This window comes from Neofelis nebulosa, chromosome X (genome assembly GCF_028018385.1).
Source record: "Neofelis nebulosa isolate mNeoNeb1 chromosome X, mNeoNeb1.pri, whole genome shotgun sequence".
Lineage (NCBI taxonomy): Eukaryota > Metazoa > Chordata > Mammalia > Carnivora > Felidae > Neofelis > Neofelis nebulosa.
The window spans coordinates 58,585,350-58,606,315 of record NC_080800.1 but is presented as its reverse complement, the minus strand read 5'-3'; the positions used below and the strand labels follow the sequence as shown (position 1 = coordinate 58,606,315).

Below are 20,966 nucleotides of genomic sequence, written 5' to 3'. Positions count from 1 at the left end.
CTTACTGGACAGGCAATTACAGGAAAAGACCTAAGGTGTTAGGGATGGGGAACGTGTGATCTGACGCACAGAGAGGATGTAGGATGTTGGGACAGGAAATTCAGACCTCCTTCCTTCTGTTGCCTCCTCTGACATGAGTGCCTTGGTCCTTCCCCTAGCTCATGTGTGGCAACGCTTGCAAAGAAGCACCTAGCATATAGGTAGTGCTTAAGTCTATTTCAAGAATGGGGAAAAAGCTTTATTTGCAAAGAATGAACCATTAATTTACACAAACTTACATCCCAGTTTATATACATTATATATAGTTTATGTACATAGTATCTCACACTGGATGGTGACCCCCCAAAGCAGCACTGGGCCTGCTCCAGGCCAATCTCCCCGTGAAGCCCACCCTCCACCCCTAGTGGAAGTTTTTTGAATAAAGAAATGACACACCCCAAGTCCTCTTGGAGGGAGCCCTGACATGAATTAAAAGAAAGAGTCTGGTTCCTTCTTTGTGCTTACATGGCCTAGGGGAGCCTCTAGGCTGGGAGGTGGGGGATGAGGCAGTGCCAGGGCAGCCTCAGGACATCCTGGTATTAGGCCAGTGGAGAGCCTTTCAGTCCAGAGGCCGGAGCAGGGAAAATGAATGCCTTGGGGGAAGAGTTCTGACAAAGGCTACAGCTACTCTTTTCCCTGCCTGGCCAGGCTCCTGAAGGGGGCCAAGTACTTCTAGTCTGAAGTCTGTGGGTAGAAGAAAGAAGGGGTTCCGTGTGGGACAGGAACTGCTCCACCCTCTTGCTCTTTTGTGTCAGCAGGTCAGGGCTCCTTCACCTTGAGTAGGTCACCTTCCATCTCTGGGCCTCTGTTTCTAGCTCTAAATTTCTCTGAATCTATTTGCACCCACCGGAAGTTATAGGAAACACATGTACTTGCACATGGATTGAAGTCTTTGTTCACCTCCAGGGTTCTTAACCCTTTCCTACTCAGGAAAAGAGATTTGGCTCAGGATGGATGAAGGGGGACCTAAGGCCAAGACTACATTTCCCAAGGAGCCAGTAGCTGAGCAGCCCCCCAAAGCTATCTTTTATGCCAGCTTTGGCTGTTGAACCCCAAGTAGCTGGCAAAGGCCCCTGCCATGCAATTCTCTTTCAAACCTCTGCCATCTGCTCACTCACAAATGTCCTCGTCCCATCATCCACGCTAGCCTTGGCCCTCTGGTGAACTCACATCAGCGGAATTCCAGACTATAAATCTATTTCCACATCCTCTTACTAGTAAATTGCTTCACCACTTTGCCAATGACTGCTGCAACTGAGCTCCCCAGCTATCTGTTGCTTCCTTCATCACCTCCCTCCCTCTAGGATTCCTTTTGGGGCTTCACAATGAATAAAGCGTCCTGTGCAAATCCTCTTCCCCCTATAATCCCCTCTATGTCTGGAGAATAGAATGGGTTTCAGAATGTCCTTTAGGGGTACAATTAGGAAGCCTTCTCCTTCTCTCTCCTCACACACATCCTCTCGGGTCTTTCCTCCATTAGGACAGATCCTGGTAGACAGAGCTCTCTGTGGTATGGTAGAAAGACATAAGGAATCATTTAGTAGCTGTGGGAAGTGGACCAGCTCCTATAAACCGTCTATAGGATAATCAATGGAAGACCTCACCTGCAGCAGGGGCTGGATACATAATGGGTGGCTGGATTACCAGGTGAGTGGAAAAACATGAGGGGTACAGTTCTGTTGGTACTAGAGGTCTGCTGCTTAGACATGGTGCCAAGACAATTCTTCTGAGCTCTCATAAGAGCTCTATGGCTGATGGATATTTCCCAAAGAAATGGCCTACTCTTTTTCCATGAAGCCCCTAGCAGCCAAAAGAACATCAAGGAATTGCCATCAAGGAATGGGAACGAGCATTCCTGGGTTTCTCTTAGGGATGCTGAAGGATTTGGGGTCCTCATTCCCATTTTTATTGGTTCTTTCTAGACCACAAATACAACGCAATGGTGTAGCACAATGGAATAGCTTTGGAGTCTGACCTGGCTAAGATCCTGGTCAAAGCACGTAACTTCTCTGAGCCTTGTCTAAATGATGGGAGTTATAGTATCATCGAAGGACATAATAAGAAAGTACTTTCCAAACTTTAAGGAGAGGTTCCCTTCAGTTCTTGCTATAACTGAGGACTGTCTAAGGCACTTTAGAGGAGCCTGGGCAAGACACATGCCTACAGTTTGCCCTACTTGGGGTTGTAAGGCTCTCATTAGCAACCAGATGATGGTGTCATAGCCCACCACCTCTTACCCTGACCCTTGAAGGGCCAAGCACTGTAGTTGTTTGGAAAGGGAAGGTACAGCTGAGAAATGAGTCCCTGTTCTTGGGGGGTTTCCACTGCCTGAAGGGCTTTATCCCCAATCTCTCCAAAGGGAAACTTGTTTCAGGAGCAGAGGTAGCAGACTATACAAGATTGGCCCTCCCCAGCTTTGGACTAGACCCAGAATCCAGAAACCAGACTGGTCCCAGGCAGTTAGAAATAAGGCCTTTGAATGGTTCCACTCTATGATTCAGTGGGAAACTTGGGGTGGGCGGGGGAAGGGTCTTTGGACCTGGGTACAGGGCAGAGCTTTGCCCAGTGCCTAGATGCTGGCTTCTCTTGAGCCTGGATTCAGGGAAGCAGCACTGGAATCCATTGTGACTCTGCTGTGGCTTTTCTAAAGCCAGAGTGAAGAAAGGTGGGTCAGTAGGGCATCAGGTGCTGCCCTTTTGGATAAGGCCTAGGCTAATGACCACTTGGGTTGCAGCTAACTTGAAAAAACCCCACTGTCCTCTCCTCTTTCTTGCCCTTTTGGGGTCATGCAGAAAAGTTCTGCCTTGTTGATGCCCAGGGGCAGGCTAGGGTTTGGGAATTTTTGTAGACTATCATGGAAGCTAAATATTAGAATTTGAAGGGACTCCTGGAGGCCATCCAGTCCAACCCATTGCCCCCAGACACAACTTGACTAGATGAATATTTGTGTTGCTTAATAAACGGGAAAGTCTCTTTATGCCCAGGTCATCTAAAGAGTATCCCAGACTTGAATAAGCACAGGTCCCAGGTTAGGCACCTGTCTCAGACAGAGGTAGACTCTGTGGAGAAAGAAGACAGGAGTTCTGGTCAGGCTGGGAAAGAGAGCAATTGGAAAGGGAGCCAGAGATTTTTCTGAGCGTGGAGTGTGGCTGTAAACAAAGTGAAAGACGTGTGGCCCCCAGTATGCCTTCAGGTTCTTAGGCAGGCTGGTTTCTGGCCATTTTCTGCAACTGCTCCAAGAGCAAACCTCCTGTCCCCAAAGCCCAGTGAGTTGCCGCAAAGTGGCTCTCAGCCTGAGTGGGAAGAGCACTCTGACCCTCTGGCAGGCTGTGGCACAGAGCAGCAAGGATGCTTCCACTGTTGAGGATGCCCTGCTTTGCAGGTTTCTCCTTTGGTCTCTGCCTCAAGCAGGTGCCTTTCCCCCCCCTGCCTCTGTGCTCTGGCTTCAGCACTCTGCTCTCATCCCACAATTGCCCCTAGCCCTACCCAAGAGAGGAACAGCAGCCCCTTAGGCTCAGAGGTTTGCCCCCCACCCCCGCAGTCTGGCGTACACCTTTGCCTTCTTTTGCCTGCTGCCCTGGAACCCCACTTTAGTGCAAGAAACAATAAAACTTTGACAATAGGGGCCTTGAGGTTGAAGAGTCACGCCAGGAGCCAGTGAACATGAAGCCAAGGAAGAAGGTCCTGCTTCATGCAAACTCTGGGGCTCTATCAACTGTCCTGTTAACTCAAGGCCGTTCTGGAAAGTCAAGCAGGCCTTGTCATCCTGGAGTCACTGGGGAATAAATAGCACTGGGGTATTTGTCTCTGGCTGCAACACCCATATACCTCACTCCACAGCAGCATGTAGAGGTTCTGGGAGTCCTGGCTCCCAAACCTGGGGCAGGGGCAAGAGCAGGGGCAAAACAGAGGGCAGGGGAAATCTAGGACGCAGGGGCCTCGCCCAGCCTGATGGCCCCAAAGAAGGTGGTGTGCTTGCTCATATTGATAGAGATGTCAGCATGCACCATCTTCACGGCAATCTTCTGCCGGGCTTTGAGGAGGCAGACGCCGGCGGTGTAACAAGTGTTGTAGTTGGTCTTCCCTGTCTCGATGCTGCGGGTGCACTGAAGGAAGGGTTTCTCGTCCACCACCACCTCATAGCTGGCAAAGTCAGTGAAGTTGATGTAGTATACCTGGGTGAGAGGCAACGAGAAGGGATTGGGGGAGAGAGGAAAGAGAGGGTGGGGCCCTTCCCTGCGACAACAGATAGGACTGTCTCAGATGAGCTGCGAGCACACCTCATGAAGGGGGCAGTGCCACTGAGGGCATGTTAGTTGGTCAACAGGAAAGGCAAGATGATGGGCTTATACACGGTGCTTCCCTCACTCCATGGGGCTTGGGTGGCTGAGCAAATCTTTTTTCAATAGTACACGGGCTGTAAACTCTGTGAGGGCAGGAACCATGCCCTTATCACCCCTCTGCCTCCCCCTAACCCCTCCCCTGCCCTCTGCCCTCCTCAGCTCTGGCATGAAGCACAGTGCTCTGCACACAGTAGGTGCTCAGTTGGAGCTACAGACAAATGAATACAAATTAACTGCCAAATTCAAGCCCCAAGGGCTATTTGTGGCTGAACTTAGAAGTCACTGATTCACCAGACAGGGTGGAGTAACAACCTGCCATTCCTTAGGCTCTTTAAGGATGGCCACTCACTCAGCCTGTGGCGCCCCCTCCCCGTGACTGGATTTTTCTCACTGGTTTTGACAGTTGCCTCTTGGCCCCCTGATGATTAAGGAAACATCCAGAGAGTTGGAGTGCTATCCACCACGAATGAGATAAAGGACAAAACCCAGGCCCGGAGGAAGTGCTAACCTATGTTCAAAGGTCTGGTGTCAAGGGAAATTTTCCCAGTTGTCAAGGTGTTCAAGGCCTGAGACCACTCCCAGTTCTGTTCTAGGCCCAGAAAACACCCCAGCCCAAGCTTTGAGTCCCCTTCTCCCCCTGCCAATGGAGTTTAGAAGAAATGGCCTATAGGACATTGGGATTATACCTATGGGCCCCCTGGACACTGGAACCCTCATCTGTCATCCTAAATCACTTTATGAAAGGTTGCTCCCTCCATAGGCTCTTTAGGAAGGAGTAATGTATTTGGGTGCCATATGATTTCTTGGGTCAGGACCCAGGCTGTGTCAGAATGCTTGGTGGGCTTAGCAAGTGCTGGTTAACCCACCTTCTCTGGCCACTGTCCCGTGAGACCCTTCTGTTGGCTCTGTAGTCTTTCTGTCCATCTGCCTGCTTGCTGCCCACCCCACAGAAGCCCCAACCTCAGGGCTCATCTACCTCTAGCTTGGAGGAGCCACCACAGTGGAGGCAAACAACAGGCGTGGAAGTGGATGGGCATTGGCAGATGTGGGGAATAGGCCCAGGGCAGGAAAAGGACAGAAACTGGAGGTGAAAGGGGCTGGGAGAATGATGGCAGGAAGGAGGAGGGAATGACAGAGAAACAGAAAGGTAGACAAGCAAATGGGAGAGAGAGGAAGGAAAGACCATCAAAAATGTTTTCAAGGTGGAGAGAAAGTCTGCAGGACCACTATTTATTGTAAAGCTGGCCGTGTGTGTGGCAGGGGGAAGGGGTGCTCAGCAGCCCTGCAACTGACTTTCAAAGAATACATGGAGACAGAGATCAAGTTTGGCAGTAGAACCAAACAGCTCTGTGGGGAAACAAGGGCCCTGTGGCCCCGCAGGAGGGAATCAGATGGCAGGGTGTGGGAAGGGCCTCTTTTCAGTTTTTCAAGGATATCTCGCTAGGGGGCAAAAAATCCAAACCAAAACAGTCCCTTCTCTCTCCCCTCCTTTCAACTCTCTCCTAGTGAAGGGCCCCCACCCCAGTCACCCTAGAAAGCAGGAAGTTAGCTGGTCTTGGCTGGCTCCACAGTGCCCCTAAGTGGCCTGCACCGGATCTGCATTCTGGATGTAAGAAGAGTTAGGCCTGAGACCGTACTCACTTCTACCTGACTATAGATGAAGTAGGTGCCGTCCACCAGTACCTCCAACTCCCCGCTGCGGGGATGTAGCTTAAACACCTTGGGGTTCATAGTGATGCGAGACCAGTCATTGAGCACTCCACCTGAAAGATCTCAGTATGAGAGAAGGGCAGTCACTCAGTACATGTCAGAATAATCTGGGCAACAGAAACAAGAAATATCAAGCAGCAACCCCCTACCCCTATCCCAATGCAACCTGGGTAGCCCAGGGGGCCAAGCTTTAAGAACAGCATTTGGAAGCAGACAGCATTCAGTTTGTGAAGCAGCTGCCAGGCCTGCCTCAGGCCCCTGGGGTCCACTTGTTTGTCTCCCTCTCTCCTTTCCTGACCCCTCCATCTGGAAGGGTCTGTAACTAACACCTTCTGGCTGGAATTGGGAGTGGGGGTAAGAAGAGAGTGGGCATGCTGCCCTATTTTCTTTGTTGTTCTGGGGACTGCACAGGCAAAATTCAGACACTGAGTGGCAGGCTAGGTCTTATTATTCCATTCTACTTCTTCAGCCATAGCTCCTGAATCTCTCTCCTGTCTTACAGGTTCATGGGTGTTGTCTGTCCTTTTCCTTAAAAGATTCCTTTTTATAGCTCTTTCATGCCCATTCCTTTTTGGAAGGCTTCCCTGAGCCCTCCAGGAAACAACTCAGCCCAAGGAATTGTCCACCTGAAGAACCTTAGGGATCAGGAGTGAGTCAGATTTCATGGCAGCTGGGATGGGTGACCACTGGTAATAGGACCCCACAGGAGAGGGGGATCTTTTATGAGAGTGAGGGATAGCCCACCAAGCAGCACTAGAATGAGCCAAAAGGATGTTGAGGGTATCTGGGACCTGAGGCACCCTTGGTAAAGCATCTGTCTGTCAGCCCAACCCCATTTGGGGCAGAGGGAGAATCCTACCACCTTTGCTGGACAGTGAGAAACTGTATGTGAGGGCAGAGGACAAGCTTCCATTTCAATCCTGCACAGAGAGGGATGTTCCTTCCTACCACCAGAGGAGGGAGTCCAAGCCCATGGGGTCTTTACCCATCAAAACCTTCCGTTCTTCACCCAAGAAATTATGTTTTGAACGTCCATGTTGGGCTAGTCTCAGGAGGCCTGGTTCTCTGAGGTGTGAGGAAACTGGCCTTCTGGAAGACCTCATCTTCCTTCGAGGTGAAAGTGGGTGGGATAGGAGTTAGGAAGCGAGCCCTGGCTCTACCCCTTCAAATGACTGCTCTGCATCATGTCCTTCCACCCCTGCCTCCCTCCCTTCTGCTTGTGGTAGAACTGAAGATCAGCATAAACTACTATTAGGGATTGGCCCAGAGGGGCTGGAATCAGTCTTGCTGTGTGGTAGTGGGAGCAAAATCTGTAGCTTCCGGCATAGAATAAGCACAGAGGCCACCCGTCCACCCAGACAAATCTATTTCCTGCCTGTCTCACTCCTCCCTGGACAGATGGTGATTATGGCCCATCCAAGACCCCAGGACCCAAGGCACCTGGTCCCAGCATGATTGTTTGGGTTTTGCTACTATTCTGTTCCTACTTATACTTTTGAGGCTATTAAATTCCAGGCATCCAGGTGGCAGTCCAGGATGTGGCTAAGCCCAATCATTAAGGAAGCTCAGCACAGCCAATTCAGGACTGACTGGGCTCTTAGGAGCTGTCCCCATGCAGCAGGTTTCTTAAGCTTCGTTTACTGTTTCTGCACTCAGAGCCCCTCCCTTCCACTCCAAGCTCTGTAAGCATCTGGCATCTTGGCTGGCTTGCTGCTTCCCAAGGCTCCTGCGGGTTCATGCATTTTAGGCTTTGTGCAACCTGGGGACTGGACATTATTTTAAAGTGCTGTTTGTTAATGAATGTTCATGTCTCTTTGGGGGAAATGATGAACCTAGTCATTCAGGGGAGTGTACATACATCACCGAAGTATCATAGTGCAGTGGAAAGAATCAGATGGACATAATTTTGAATCTTGGCTCCTCCACTTAGCTGAAAACCTGGGCCAGCTAATTAGCCTCTCTGAGCTTCAGTTTCTGTCTCTGCACAAAGGAGCTAATACCTATATCATAGGGTTGTTGTGACGATCATATAACATGAAAGACAAAGAAAGTATGTTGAAAATTTTAAAGTACATACAAATATAAGGCAGTATGATTTCTTATGGTATTATTGAATCTCTCTGGGACTCTGGTTCCCCCTCTTTTAAATGTAGGGGTTACATTAAATCCGTTTTTTAACCTCCTTAAACCTGTTTCCCCTTTTTATAGATACTAGCATCTCATACTCTGTGGAGAGTCTAACATGCTCCCACCTCACCCCGAGAAAAACTCCCTCCACCCATTTTCTGTGGAGACCCGTCAGACAAGAAGAATTTAATTTTCTGTAGTTTTACCTTCTCTAGTTTGTATTGGGAAACTGTTGATCAAACTACACATATCCCCATGGTGACTCTGATACAACCTGCTTCTCCCAGGAGTTCCCAGGTTCGATGATGTCTCAAGTCCCTTTTAGCTTCCTCATCAGTTATTGTAAATGGAATTGGTATGTAGCGATGGGTCTCAGTGCAAGCAATTACCCAGGACGGCCAGTAGAGGGCAAATGGCATGCAGAATGGCCCCCTACTGCCAAGGGTACTTAGGAGCCCAGGAGGAGCTAGGCTGGTGATTACCTAAAGGCTAGGGGTAAGGAAGAGGAGAAGCTCCTCTTAGAGAGAGAGTCTATTTGGACTCTTACCATTCTTGACTTGAATTGCTGACCCTTGGCCCTGTAGATGCACCACAGCTGGCTGGGAGGATGAGAAGGACAGAAAGAGTAGTCACTGGGAGTAATGGCTTCTTGCTTAGCCACCAGTTGCCATATTTTCACCTCTGACTTCTACTCTCCTTTCATATCCCAATTCTGATCCGTTTCTCCTGTCATGGGATGCCAGTGACCACATCTCTGCTAGTGAGTAATATGATTTGTAGCTGTGCCACTTCCTAGCTATGTGACCTCAGCAGAATGGAATGCCTCTGAGCCTCATTTCCCTAACTGTAAAATGGGGATTTTAAAGAATCTCTGTCTGGCCTCTCTCACAGGGATGTCTGAAGATCAAATGAGGTGATGGATATAAAATTCCCTGCAAGCCATCAAGCACTGTGCAGCTGTGTACATTTATAACTGTGGCCAAACAGCTGTAGTGAGGGAGGGCTGAGATGAGATGAGGCAAGGCAGCAGAACTTGCCAATAGACAAAGATTAGGAAGCTCTAAATACAAGGGAGGAGCCCTTTGGGCCTTTAAGGCAGAAGCCCAGGTTGGGTTTGGCTTGGAGCTGGTTGGCTGATTTTCAAGCTCCTGATCCTAGGCGGTCTGAGTGCCTGAGTGCCGACAAGGTGTCTGGGGTAGCTGGGAAGTTGGAGGCTCAGGTCGATAGGCCTGACTGGCATCTCATTTCAGCTGACTCCTGAGCTTGGATATGGTGACCCTCTGTCTTCTGTGCAGTGGGGGGTGGGGGGGGGGAATGGCCTTGGCAAGACTCAGTTCCCTTAGTTAACGGCAGGCCCTGGGGCAAAGCTTTTCTGCTCATAGACATGAGAGGGGGCTGTGAGTGAACCATCTCAGGAGCTCCAGGGTATCCTTACAAAACAAAGCCTCAGCAATTTTAATAGGGAGCAAATTCTAAGGTGGTTCTAGCCTGTGGCCTTCCCTCCTCCCCAGGAAGAAAGCAATTCCCAGCCAACCTGGTTTTCTCGAGGTCCAGCTTTATCAGCAGCACCTGCAAAATAGGACAGGACAATCAGAGGGCATACTCCTTCTACTTCCCTTTCCCCTCATCTAGGCAGCCAGTGGCAGTGAGACTTGCTTTGGGCAGCCAGGCCTGGGGATGGGAGAGGATACCACTTCCTTCTGTTACTTGTCCCTGACCTGTCTCTTCAGAGGGCCTAGCATCCAGCAGGGAAACTGGCCTCTTGCTAATGCTGGCCCAAGGCAAGCCTCACTGTGCACCCATAAAGACAGATGAGAGAGCAGTCCTGCCACTGTGTGACCCTGAGACAATGTTACTTGCTTCCTTAGTCTTTTGCTCCCTTTCTTTAATTTTCTTCATAGACAGTTTGCCATTTGTAAACATCTTGCTTCTTTAATCAGGTCTCTCCTCTTCTAGGACATGAACTCCATGGGAACAGGGACCACTTATCAATCTATCTCTTGTATGTAGAAAATGCTCAGTATCTGTGGAAAGATTGGATAAAGAAAAAAAACCCTCTATCTCCTTCTCTTGTGGTCACAGTAATGCTGATTAGCCCCACTTGAACTATGAGTCAAAGACCCAGAATTTTGGGGCCTAGAGAAATCAGTTTTGTAGAGAGTCCATTTCTTTAAAGCCCCAAGATACAAGAGGGGAGCAGGAGGAGGAAATAACAACAGACCTAAGCCCTGGCAGTCTGACTCCTGTCAATTCCAATTAGGCAGGTTTGGACTGGCATCTATACCTTTTGGATGCCCTTCTGGGCCCAAGGGAAAAGATGCAAAGAGATTAGATGCTATGTGAATGGGCAATGTGGTGCAGTAATGATGTAGTGCAAGAGGCACTTGGTTCCTCAGTCTCAGTGACTGCATTTGCTTCTTCCACAGTCTGAGGGACTTGTAAGTTTCCAACTGCTTGACCACCAGTGACTATTTTTCTACCTCTATGGGAAAGGCACGTCAGAGTTCATGGGAGGAGACTATTATAAAGCTTGCCACTTTTTCTAGTCCCCAACATTCCTCTCCATAGCCTGCTTCTAATCAGACACCGGCCATGTGGTGATAGATGCTGAAAATCAGAACAGACCAAATCCAGCCCCCACTGGAACTCTGATATATACGAGTTTACTTGCTCAATACAGGGAGGCCTAGAGTCAGGGAGGGATTGCAATGAAAAGGTTGAGAACAGGTGGCCTGTCCTTGACATGTTGGTGTACACAGGAAGTTAGAGTAGGGCAGGCCCTCCTGCCTTCTTATATTCCCAGCTTTCCACGGAGCTGGGAGCTGGGAGACCTGCTTTTCTTACTGCTCACCAAAGCCATCACCACCATTTGAAACTTCTCTCAGGACACCTACACCTGCTCTTTTAAGGTACTTGCAAGGAGCCTGGGGGCAGGTGGAGAGACAGAGGAACTCACCAGAAGGTCCCTGGAGGCCAGGGGGTCCTTGAGGACCAGGAGGACCTGGAGGGCCAGGTGGTCCCATAACAGTTGTTCCTGGAATTCCAGGAATTCCAGGAATTCCTGGGGGTCCTTGGGGTCCTGGAGGTCCTGGAGGTCCTGGAGGGCCATTGGGCCCAGGAGGTCCTGCCTTCTTTCCTAAAAGACAAGATTTAGTGTTAAATTTGTAGTTATTGACTGATAATATACTGTCAGGAGTTCTACAGACTTCTAAGGAAACAAGGTCAGCCCTCTGGGAATTCCTGCTGTAATAAAGGTAAACACCTTTATTACACTATACAACATACACACACACACACACACACACACACACACACACACACACACACCCCTACCCTCTTTCATGAATAATTATTTACAGAACTGGTTTGAAGATATAGAAATAAATGACCCTTAAGGAGCTCAGTCTACTAGGAAACAGACACAGTCACAGGATAGTATAAGTGCTATATTAGTGGCAAAATTAGTAGACAAAATTTTTAAGAGGTCAGAGAAGGCTTCAAAAAACAGGTTACATTTCAGCTGAGTCCAAAGATTAGAATTACCAAGTGGCCAGACTTGTGGGTCACTTTTTAGAATTGAGAATTAGGCTATAGTTAAAGAGTGTGGCTTTCATATTTACTGCTCAGTTTGGTGGAATTGATGCAGATGACAAGAGGGAGCTAGGAGGATGGCCTGACCTTGGGAATAATATCAACTCCAGGAAGGTTTCCTAGAGAAGTCAGGATGTATAGGAATTAGGGCTTGGTATAGAGGTGGTTGTAGCTGCAAAAGAGAAGGAGTTTGGGAGATGAGAGGTTGGGGGGAATGAGGAGAGAAGGAGGGAGGGAGGGAGAGTGGGAGAGAGGGAAAGAGAGATTAAAGGAAAGAAGGGGAGGTGGAGAGTAGAAAAAGCTAAAGAGGCAGTTGGCAGGTTTTGCTTTTTCAGCTGACCTCTCTAAACCCTATTTTTATTTTTTATTTTTTAAATTTTTTTTTTCAACGTTTTTTATTTAGTTTTTGGGACAGAGAGAGACAGAGCATGAACGGGGGAGGGGCACAGAGAGAGGGAGACACAGAATCGGAAACAGGCTCCAGGCTCCGAGCCATCAGCCCAGAGCCCGACGCGGGGCTCGAACTCACGGACCGCGAGATCGTGACCTGGCTGAAGTCGGACGCTTAACCGACTGCGCCACCCAGGCGCCCCTAAACCCTATTTTTAAAGATCTCTGGGAAAGGCACTTCTGCAAACTCCCTTGGTAACATGTTCCAGTGTTTATCACCCCCTCACTGTTAGGAAGTTCTTCCATATATTTAACTGAAATTTCCTCCTGTGGCAATTGAAGCTCTTATTCTATTCTTTGTGTAGATAGAGAAGAATAGTTACCATCATACACATAATCACCCTCATATGCTCAAAGACATTAAATCACCTATCAACCTCCATTTTTATAGGCTGCATAATGTAGCTTCCAAGCATCTCTCCTCAGAGGGCTTATTCTCTCGAATGTATTATTAATCAAACCCACCAACTCCTCCCCTTTTCCTCCTCACTATCCTTTCAGAAAAATCCTGGCCCTTCTATTCTATATTCCAGTCTTTCCAACATTCCCACCAGGATGTAGGTATTTGACTGAGTCATAACTGTGGTCTTGAACCAAAATCTGCAAGTCCTGTTTACTTCCTTGGCTCTGTGCAGCCCAATTTACCCACTGCAGGTAGCCATAGAAGGGGTGTCTTCTTCCCTTCACTACTTTCTCACAATTTTGTGGAAATCCTAGGAATACAGGGCTTTGATCAGAGACTCCATGACAGTATCTCCACCGGTGGTACTCTCTTAGTTTTAAATGTAACCTTCTTAAATCTCACTTAAACATCTCCTTAATAACTCTGACTCCTTACTCCCCAGACTCTTAGGCAGGAGAATCGTGACCTAGTTTATCAGGCCCTCCTTTAAAAATAATGCTGCATGTTCAAGAAACTCAATCTCTATGGCAATGCCATTCAAGAGGCCAGTTGTCCACGTCTAACTACATCTGCATTTGGAATGAAACAACGGGGTCACTGTGGGGCTCCTTCCCCAGGGAGGAAAGGAAGGTCCAAAGAGTTTCTCTCCTATGGAGTGTCCCTGGAGCCTTAAAGACCTAGAGGCAGGAAGGAGCTTTAGTGTTTTCCCTGCACGTAGCAGCAGCAAAAGATTGGATCTGCCCAGTTTCTAGATTAGCCAATTTCAAGATGCTGAACAGGAAAGCCATCTCCCTTCAGATTTGGGCGGCTTCCAAGTCAGGCTTATTCAGTGCCCAAGTTTCAATTCCAGCTAGTGCAGTGGAAAGAACACAAAATCTGTAGTCAGGAGATAAGGCTGTAAGCCCCAGATCTGCCACAGACGCACTTTGGGCAAATCCCTTCCTCTCCCTGAGCCTTAGTTTCTCCATTGGTGAAACGAGGAGCTTGGCCTTGATGATTTATCTCAGTTTCCTCCTAAGACTGAGGTTCCATAAGGAAGAGTGACTTAACCCTGGCAGTCAGGAAACTGCCCTAGCCTGGTTGTAAGGTTTGTTTCTCCATATTGTTCTCTGGGTGGCATAGATGTAGAGGAAGGTGCATATTAGACTGTTCTAAGTCCCAGAATTTTCAGGCCTAGCTGATTTTCAAGCTAGAGGGTGTTCTTTGGGTACAAACTTCAGTGTCAAGACTGTGAATCTCTTGTGATTGCTAATGTAATGTTGGAAGAATTACAGCCAGAAACTCCTCTAGTCAAAAAGAATAATGGTTGCAGCATAAACAGAGGATGTTCACTTATGAAAATGTTGGAAAGCATTTGGAAAAAAGCTCCTGCTGGGATCCAGTTCTGCAGCTGGTTCTCTTTGCTCCTCTGTAACCAGGTTTAGGCACGTGTGCTTCTCACACTTGCGTAACTTCCAGAAAGTTGGCCCAGAGAGAAGCATGTGCAAAATGACCTCTAGACGAGAGGATGCATTTAGAGGGTTGAATTCCTTCTCCAGGTTTCCCTACTTTAACAGGACGCTTCATGACACAAAAGCCCGGAGATTTCTGTACTTAGGAAATTATCCTGTGCAGTCTTAGATGGAAGAGTAATCTCATTCTTTTCAAAGCTAAACTTCACAGAAGGGGCATTTCCCTAACCTTTTAGTAAAAACCAAATTGTTGAAAAAACAAATCAAAGCAAGTGAGTGAGAATGAGAGAGATGGAGGGAGGGAGGGAGGGAGAGGGAGAGACAGAGAATGAGTGTGAATGAGTTAGTTATAGAAGGGGAAAATTCTATTAGAGATGGAAATTAAATGAACAACTCAATTTACCTCTTCACGCATGTGCCTATTCACTGTGTCCAAGGAAATCTGTGGCTTCTAAATCACTTTCAGTCAAAGTAAATGTTTAAGGTCTATGTGCATTCTCCTTCCAATAATGGCCCATACAAGGTAGCAGTGCTAAGCAGCAATCTGAGTCCCTGCCAGAGGCATTGCATTCTATGGATTGTAATTACAGGGCTTCTAGCCTGGACAATTGCCTTCTATTGTCACTAGCAGGTGTGTTCTCTCAGTGCTCACTCACTGGAGAACATTACAACTGGGTGCCACTCCCCACCACACACATGGCCTATAGTACATCACTAGCCTACTTGCAGTTCCACCAAACATGCCATGCTCTCTCATCCTTCTGGGGGATTTGAATATGCGGTTCCCTTTACTGGAATGTTTTTCCCCCTCTTTCTTCCCCTCTCCTTCAAAGTCCAGGTTAAATACTGCTTTTTTCCTTCCTTCCTTCCTTCTTTTCTTTTCTTTTCTTTTCTTTTCTTTTCTTTTCTTTTCTTTTCTTTTCTTTTCTTTTCTTTTCTTTTCTTTTCTTTTCTTTTCTTTTCTTTTCTTTCTTTCTTTCTTTCTTTCTTTCTTTCTTTCTTTCCTTCTTTCTTTCTTTCCTATTTATTCTTGAAGAAGAGAGAGAGTACAAGCAGGGGAGGAGAAAAGAAAGAGGGAGACACAGATTTTGAAGCAGGCTCCAGGCTCTGAGCTGTCAGCACAGAGCCTGACACGGGGGCTCGAACTGACAAGTCTTGAGATCATGACCTGAGCCAAAGTCAGACATCCAACTGAGCCACTCAGGCACCCCTTTTCTTTCTTTCTTTTTTAATGCTTATTTATTTATTTATTTATTTATTTATTTATTTATTTATTTATTTTGAGGGGGTGCTAGGGGCAGAGAGAAGATCCCAAGCAGGCTCGGCACTGTCAGTGCAGAGCCTGACACAGGGCTTGAACTCATGAACTGAGATCCTGACCTGAGCCAAAATCAAGAGTTGGACAGATGCTTAACCAACTGAGTCACCCAGGCAGCCCTGTTTTTTTTCTTAGATGTGGTTCCTTACTCCACCAGGGAGAACTACATGTTCTTTCTCTGTGCTCCCACAGCATGCTGTTCATGCTTCTATGATAGCATTTTTTATACTGTAATTATTTGTGTGTACTTCCACTATTCAAGATAAAGGGCAGGCACCACTTTTCTTTTTTCTTTCTTTTTTTTCCCACTTTTTTTTTTTTACTTCAGTATCTCTATTCCTGATAAATATAACATGCTTATTCATTATTTAGTGAATGGGTGAAAAAAAACCAAAACAAAACTAGTAGCTGTAATTAGAAAGTGTTCCCAAGTCTACCTATTAAGAAAGAAAGTCATCCCTGGACTTGTGTTAGGAGCAGAGGGTATCCTTGTTAAAGCCAGGTGAGCTTTCTACATTTATTATAATTTCCATTTTTTAAAATTACTTTATTTTTTAATTTACATCCAAGTTAGTTAGCATATAGTGCAACAATGATTTCAGGAGTAGATTCCCTTAGTGCCCCTTACCCATTTAGCCCATCCCCCCCCACAACTCCTCTAGCAACTGTTTGTTCTCCATATTTGAGTCTCTTATGTTTTGTTCCCCCTCCCTGTTTTTATATTATTTTTGCTTTCCTTCCCTTATGTTCATCTGTTTTGCATCTTAAATTCCTTATGAGTGAAGTCATATGATATTTGTCTTTAATTTCACTTAACATAATACCCTCTAGTTCCATCCACGTAGTTGCAAATGGCAAGATTTCATTCTTTTTGATTGCCGAGAAACACTCCATTGTGTGTATGTAGATACACACACACACACACACACACACACACACACACACACACACCACGTCTTCTTTATCCATTCATCCATCAATGGACATTTGGGCTCTTTCCATACTTTGGCTATTGTTGATAGCACTGCTATAAACATTGGGGGTGCATGTGCCCCTTTGAAACAGCACACCTGTATTCCTTGGATAAATACCTAGTAGTGCAATTGCTGGGTTGTAGGGTAGTTCTAGTTTTAATTTTTTGAGGAACCTCCATACTGCTTTCCAGAGTGGCTGCACCAGTTTGCATTCCCACCAGCAGTGCAAAAGAGATCCTCTTTCTCTGCATCCTTGCCAACATCTTTTGTTGGTTGAGTTGTTAATGTTAGCCATTCTGACAGGTGCGAGGTGGTATCTCATTGTGGTTTTGATTTCTATTTCTCTGATGATGACTGATGTTGAGCATTTTTTTCATGTGTTGGTTGGCCATCTGGATGTCTTTTTTGGAGAAGTGTCTATTCATGTCTTTTGCCCATTTCTTCACTGGATTATTCATTTCTTGGGTGTTGAGTTTGATAAGTTCTTTATAGATTTTGGGTACTAACCCTTCATCTGATATGTCATTTGCAAATACCTTCTCCCGTTATGTCAGTTGCCTTTTAGTTTTGTTGATTGTCCCCTTCACTGTGCAAAAGCTTTTTATTTTGATGAGGTCCCGATAATTCATTTTTGCTTTTGTTTCCCTTGCCTCCAGGGATGTGTTGAGTAAGAAGTTGCTGTGGCCAAGGTCAAAAAGGTTTTAGCTTGCTTTCTCCTCTAGGATTCTGATGGCTTCCTGTCTTATGTTTAGGTCTTTCATTCATTTTGAGTTTATTTTTGTGTATGGTGTAAGAAAGTGGTCCAAGTTCATTTTTCTGCATGTCACTGTCTGGTTTTCCCAGCACCATTTGCTGAAGAGACTGTCTTTATTCCATTGGGTATTCTTTCCTTATTTGTCAAAGATTAGTTGGCCATACGTTTGTGGGTCCATTTCTGGGTTCTCTATTCTGTTCCAGTGATCTGAGTGTCTGTTTTTGTGCCAGTACCATACTGTCCTGATGATTACAGCTTTGTAATACATCTTGAAGTCTGGGATTATGATGCCTTCAGCTTTGGTTTTCTTTTTCAAGATTGCTTTGGCTATTTGGGGTCTTTTCTGGTTCCACACAAATTTTAAGATTGTTTGTTCTAGCTCTGTGAAGAATGCTGGTGTTATTTTGATAGGAATTGCACTGAATATGTAGATTGCTTTGGATAGTACTGACATTTTAACAATATTTGTTTTTCCTATTGAGGAGCATGGAATATATTTCCATTTTTTTGTGTCTTCTTCAATTTCTTTCATAAGCTTTCTATAGTTTCTGGTGTGTATAGATTTTTTCATTTCTTTGGTTAGATTTGTTCCTAGGCATTTTATAGTTTTTGGTGCAATTGTAAATGTGATTGATTTCTTGATTTCTCTTTCTGTTGCTTCATTATTGGTGTATAGGAATGCAACCGATTTCTGTGCATTGATTTTATATCCTGTAACTTTGCTGAATTCATGGATTGGTTTTAGCAGTTTTTTGGTGGAATATTTTGGGTTTTCCACATAGAGTATCATGTCATCTGCGAAGAGTGAAAGTTTGACCTCCTCCTGGCTGATTTAGATGCCTTTTATTCCTTTCTGTTGTCTGATTGCTGAGGCTAAGACTTTCAATACTATGTTGAATAACAGCGGTGAGAGTGGACATCCCTGTCGTGTTCCTGACCTTAGGGAGAAAGCTCTCAGCTTTTCCCCATTGAGGATGATATTAGCAGTGGGTCTTTCATATATGGCTTTTATGATCTGCAGGTATGATCCTTCTATCCCTACTTTCTTGAGGGTTTTTATCAAGAAAGGATGCTGTATTTTTTCAAATGCTTTTCTGCACCTATTGAGAGGATGATATGGTTCTTGCCTTTTTTTTATTGATGTGATGAATCATGGTAACTGTTTTGTGGATATTGAACCAGCCCTGCATCCCAGGTATAAATCCTATTTGGTCGTGGTGAATAATTTTTTAAATGTATTGTTTGATCCAGTTGGCTAGTATATAATTTCTATTTTAAAGGAGATATGATAAAAGTTAAAAACTACCTGCTTGATGTAGGTAGGATCAAAGCAGTATGGTACTGTAATAGACACATAGATTAATAGAACAGAATAGGAAACCCAGAAATGAACCCACAATTATATGGTCAATTAATCTTTGACAAAGCAAGAAAGAATAACCAGTAGGAAAAAGAATGCCTCTTTAAAAAATGGGGTTGGAAAACTGGACAGCAACATGCATAAGAATGAAATTGGACCACTTTCTTACACCATACACAAAAATAAATTAAAAATGGATTAAAGACTTAAATGTGAGACCTAAAACCATAAAAATCCTAGAAGAGAACACAGGCAGTAACTTCTCTGACATTGGCCATAGCAACTTCTCTCTAGGTATGTCTCGTGAGGCAAGGGAAACAAAATAAAAAATAAACTATTGGGACTACATCAAAATAAAAATCTTCTTCACAGCAAAGGAAACAATGAACACAACTAAAAGGCAACCTACAGAATAGGAGAAGATAATTGCAAATGACATATCTGATAAAGGGTTAGTATCCAAAATATGTAAAGAACTTATAAAACTTAACACATAAAAGCAAATAATATGATTAAAAAATCAGTGGAAGACATGAATAGACATTTTCCCAAAGAAGACATACTGATGGACAACAGACACATGAAAAGATGGTCAACATCACTCATCATCAGGGAAATGAAAGTCAAAACTACAATGAGGTATCACCTCACACCTGTCAGAATGGCTAAAATTAATGACACAGGAAACAACAGGTGTTGGTGAGGATGTGGAGAAAGGGGAACCCTCTGGCCTTGTTGGTGGGAATGCAAACTGGTACATCCACTCTGGAAAACAGTATGGAGGTTCCTGAAAAGGTTACAAATAAAACTGCCCTAAAGTCCAGCAATTGTGCTACTAGGTATTTACCCAAAGAATACAAAAATGCTAATTCAAATGAATACATGCACCCCGATGTTTATAGCAGTATTATCTACAGTAGCCGAATTATGGAAATAGCACAAGTGTCCACTGACTGATGAATTGAGAAAGAAGATGTGATATGGATGGAGCTAGAGAGTACTAGGCTAAGCAAAATAAGTCAGTCAGAGAAAGACAAATACCATATGATTTCACTCGCATGTGGAATTTAAGAAATAAAGCAAACAAGCAAAAGGGAAGAGAAAGAGAGAGAGAAAGACAAACCAAGAAACAGATTCTTATCTATAGACAACAAACTGATGGTACCAGAGGGGAGGGGGTATAGGTGAAATAGAGGCTGGGGATTACTGACATTTTGGAAAAGGCAAAACTAAAAAGACAATAGAAATATTAGTGGTTGCCAGTGCTTAGGGCAGAGGCAATGATGAAGAGGCAAAGAACAGAGGATTTTTAGAGCAGTTAAACTATTCTGTATAATACTGTAATCTATGGGGATCTATGTCATTATACATTTGTCAAAACCCATAGAATGTACAGCACCAAGATGAAGTCTAACGTAAACTATGGACGTTGAGTGATAATGGTATATGTCAATGGAGGTTCATCAATTACAGCAAATGTACTACTCTGGTCCAAGAAAAAACTTGACAGTGGGGGAAGTTGTCCACATGTGGGGGCAGGGAATATATGGGAACACTCTGTACTTTCCCCTCAATTTTGTTGTGAACCTAAACCTGCTCTTAAAAAAAAAAACTATTAGAAAAAAACATACATGCTTAAAAGTTAAATTTACTTTCTTAAATACATAATATCTTGGTGAGTGCCCAGGCCCAATGGAGAAAGATTTCCTCACTGATCCCAGCTCTTGGCTTCTTTTCCACCTTTGCTCAGATCAGGTCCTCAGGAGGCCAGACTATTCCTCAGTTTCTTTACAGTAGCAACATAGGTTTTCCATGTGGTCCATGGTACTTCAAGCCACCAGAGTACCCTAGTGCTCAGAGAAGTGGCAGGCAGTGGCTGAAACCAGTCTTTTTGGCCTACTCTGGGATTGGCGTACTATGAAGCTCCAGAAATCTTAACCGAACCATTTTGGTTAAAGCGTTTTAATGAAAAATCATTAATTTCACTCTTTTTTCTTTCTATGTAGGAAAACAGAAACAAATAGGTATTTAAAACTGGTTTTGTAGTTTCTTTTTCTTTCTTTTTTTTTTAGTCCTAAGGAGTGGACCATATTGCCATGTTGCCTACTTTTGTGTTTTGGAACTTGTTCTGTCTTTGGGTACTCTTTGTATGTATGTTTGTATACTCTTCAAGTATGCAAGTGCTTATACAAGCTCTTGGACCAGTCCTGTTGGAGGTATATTAGAAACTTACTGACCCAACAATGGCAAAATGGATCTGCTCAATGAGAAGCTTCTTTGAAAAGACTAAAAGATCAGGGTATTACTTCAGCCTAGTTTTTCCATCACAAAGAAAATGATATTGAAACTCCAAAGCAAGAAACATCTTCCCCGACTGAGACATAGGATGGGGATAGCTTTTAGGCCAAGAATAGGGTACTGACATCTTTCAGAAGGTAGTGTACCT

The 20,966-nt window shown here is 45.2% G+C and overlaps 1 protein-coding gene across 5 annotated transcripts in view; it reads right to left on the bottom strand.

Annotated features, from left to right (window-relative positions):
* Nucleotides 1-209: 209 nt before the first annotated feature.
* EDA (ectodysplasin A) overlaps nt 210-20,966 on the bottom strand; it is a 402,767-nt gene continuing 382,010 nt past the window's right edge. The window contains exons 4-8 of one of the 5 annotated variants that reach the window (XM_058714263.1): nt 11,176-11,355; nt 9,754-9,788; nt 8,767-8,818; nt 6,066-6,154; nt 210-4,214 (exon numbers count right to left, since the gene is read on the bottom strand). In XM_058714263.1, coding sequence (XP_058570246.1) covers nt 3,963-4,214; nt 6,066-6,154; nt 8,767-8,818; nt 9,754-9,788; nt 11,176-11,355 — 608 coding nt within the window. In that variant the 3' untranslated portion in view covers nt 210-3,962. Of the gene's footprint in view, nt 4,215-6,023; nt 6,155-8,766; nt 8,819-9,753; nt 9,789-11,175; nt 11,356-20,966 lie in introns of all 5 variants that reach the window. The other 4 variants (XM_058714260.1, XM_058714258.1, XM_058714261.1 and 1 more) reach the window with 4 other exon arrangements.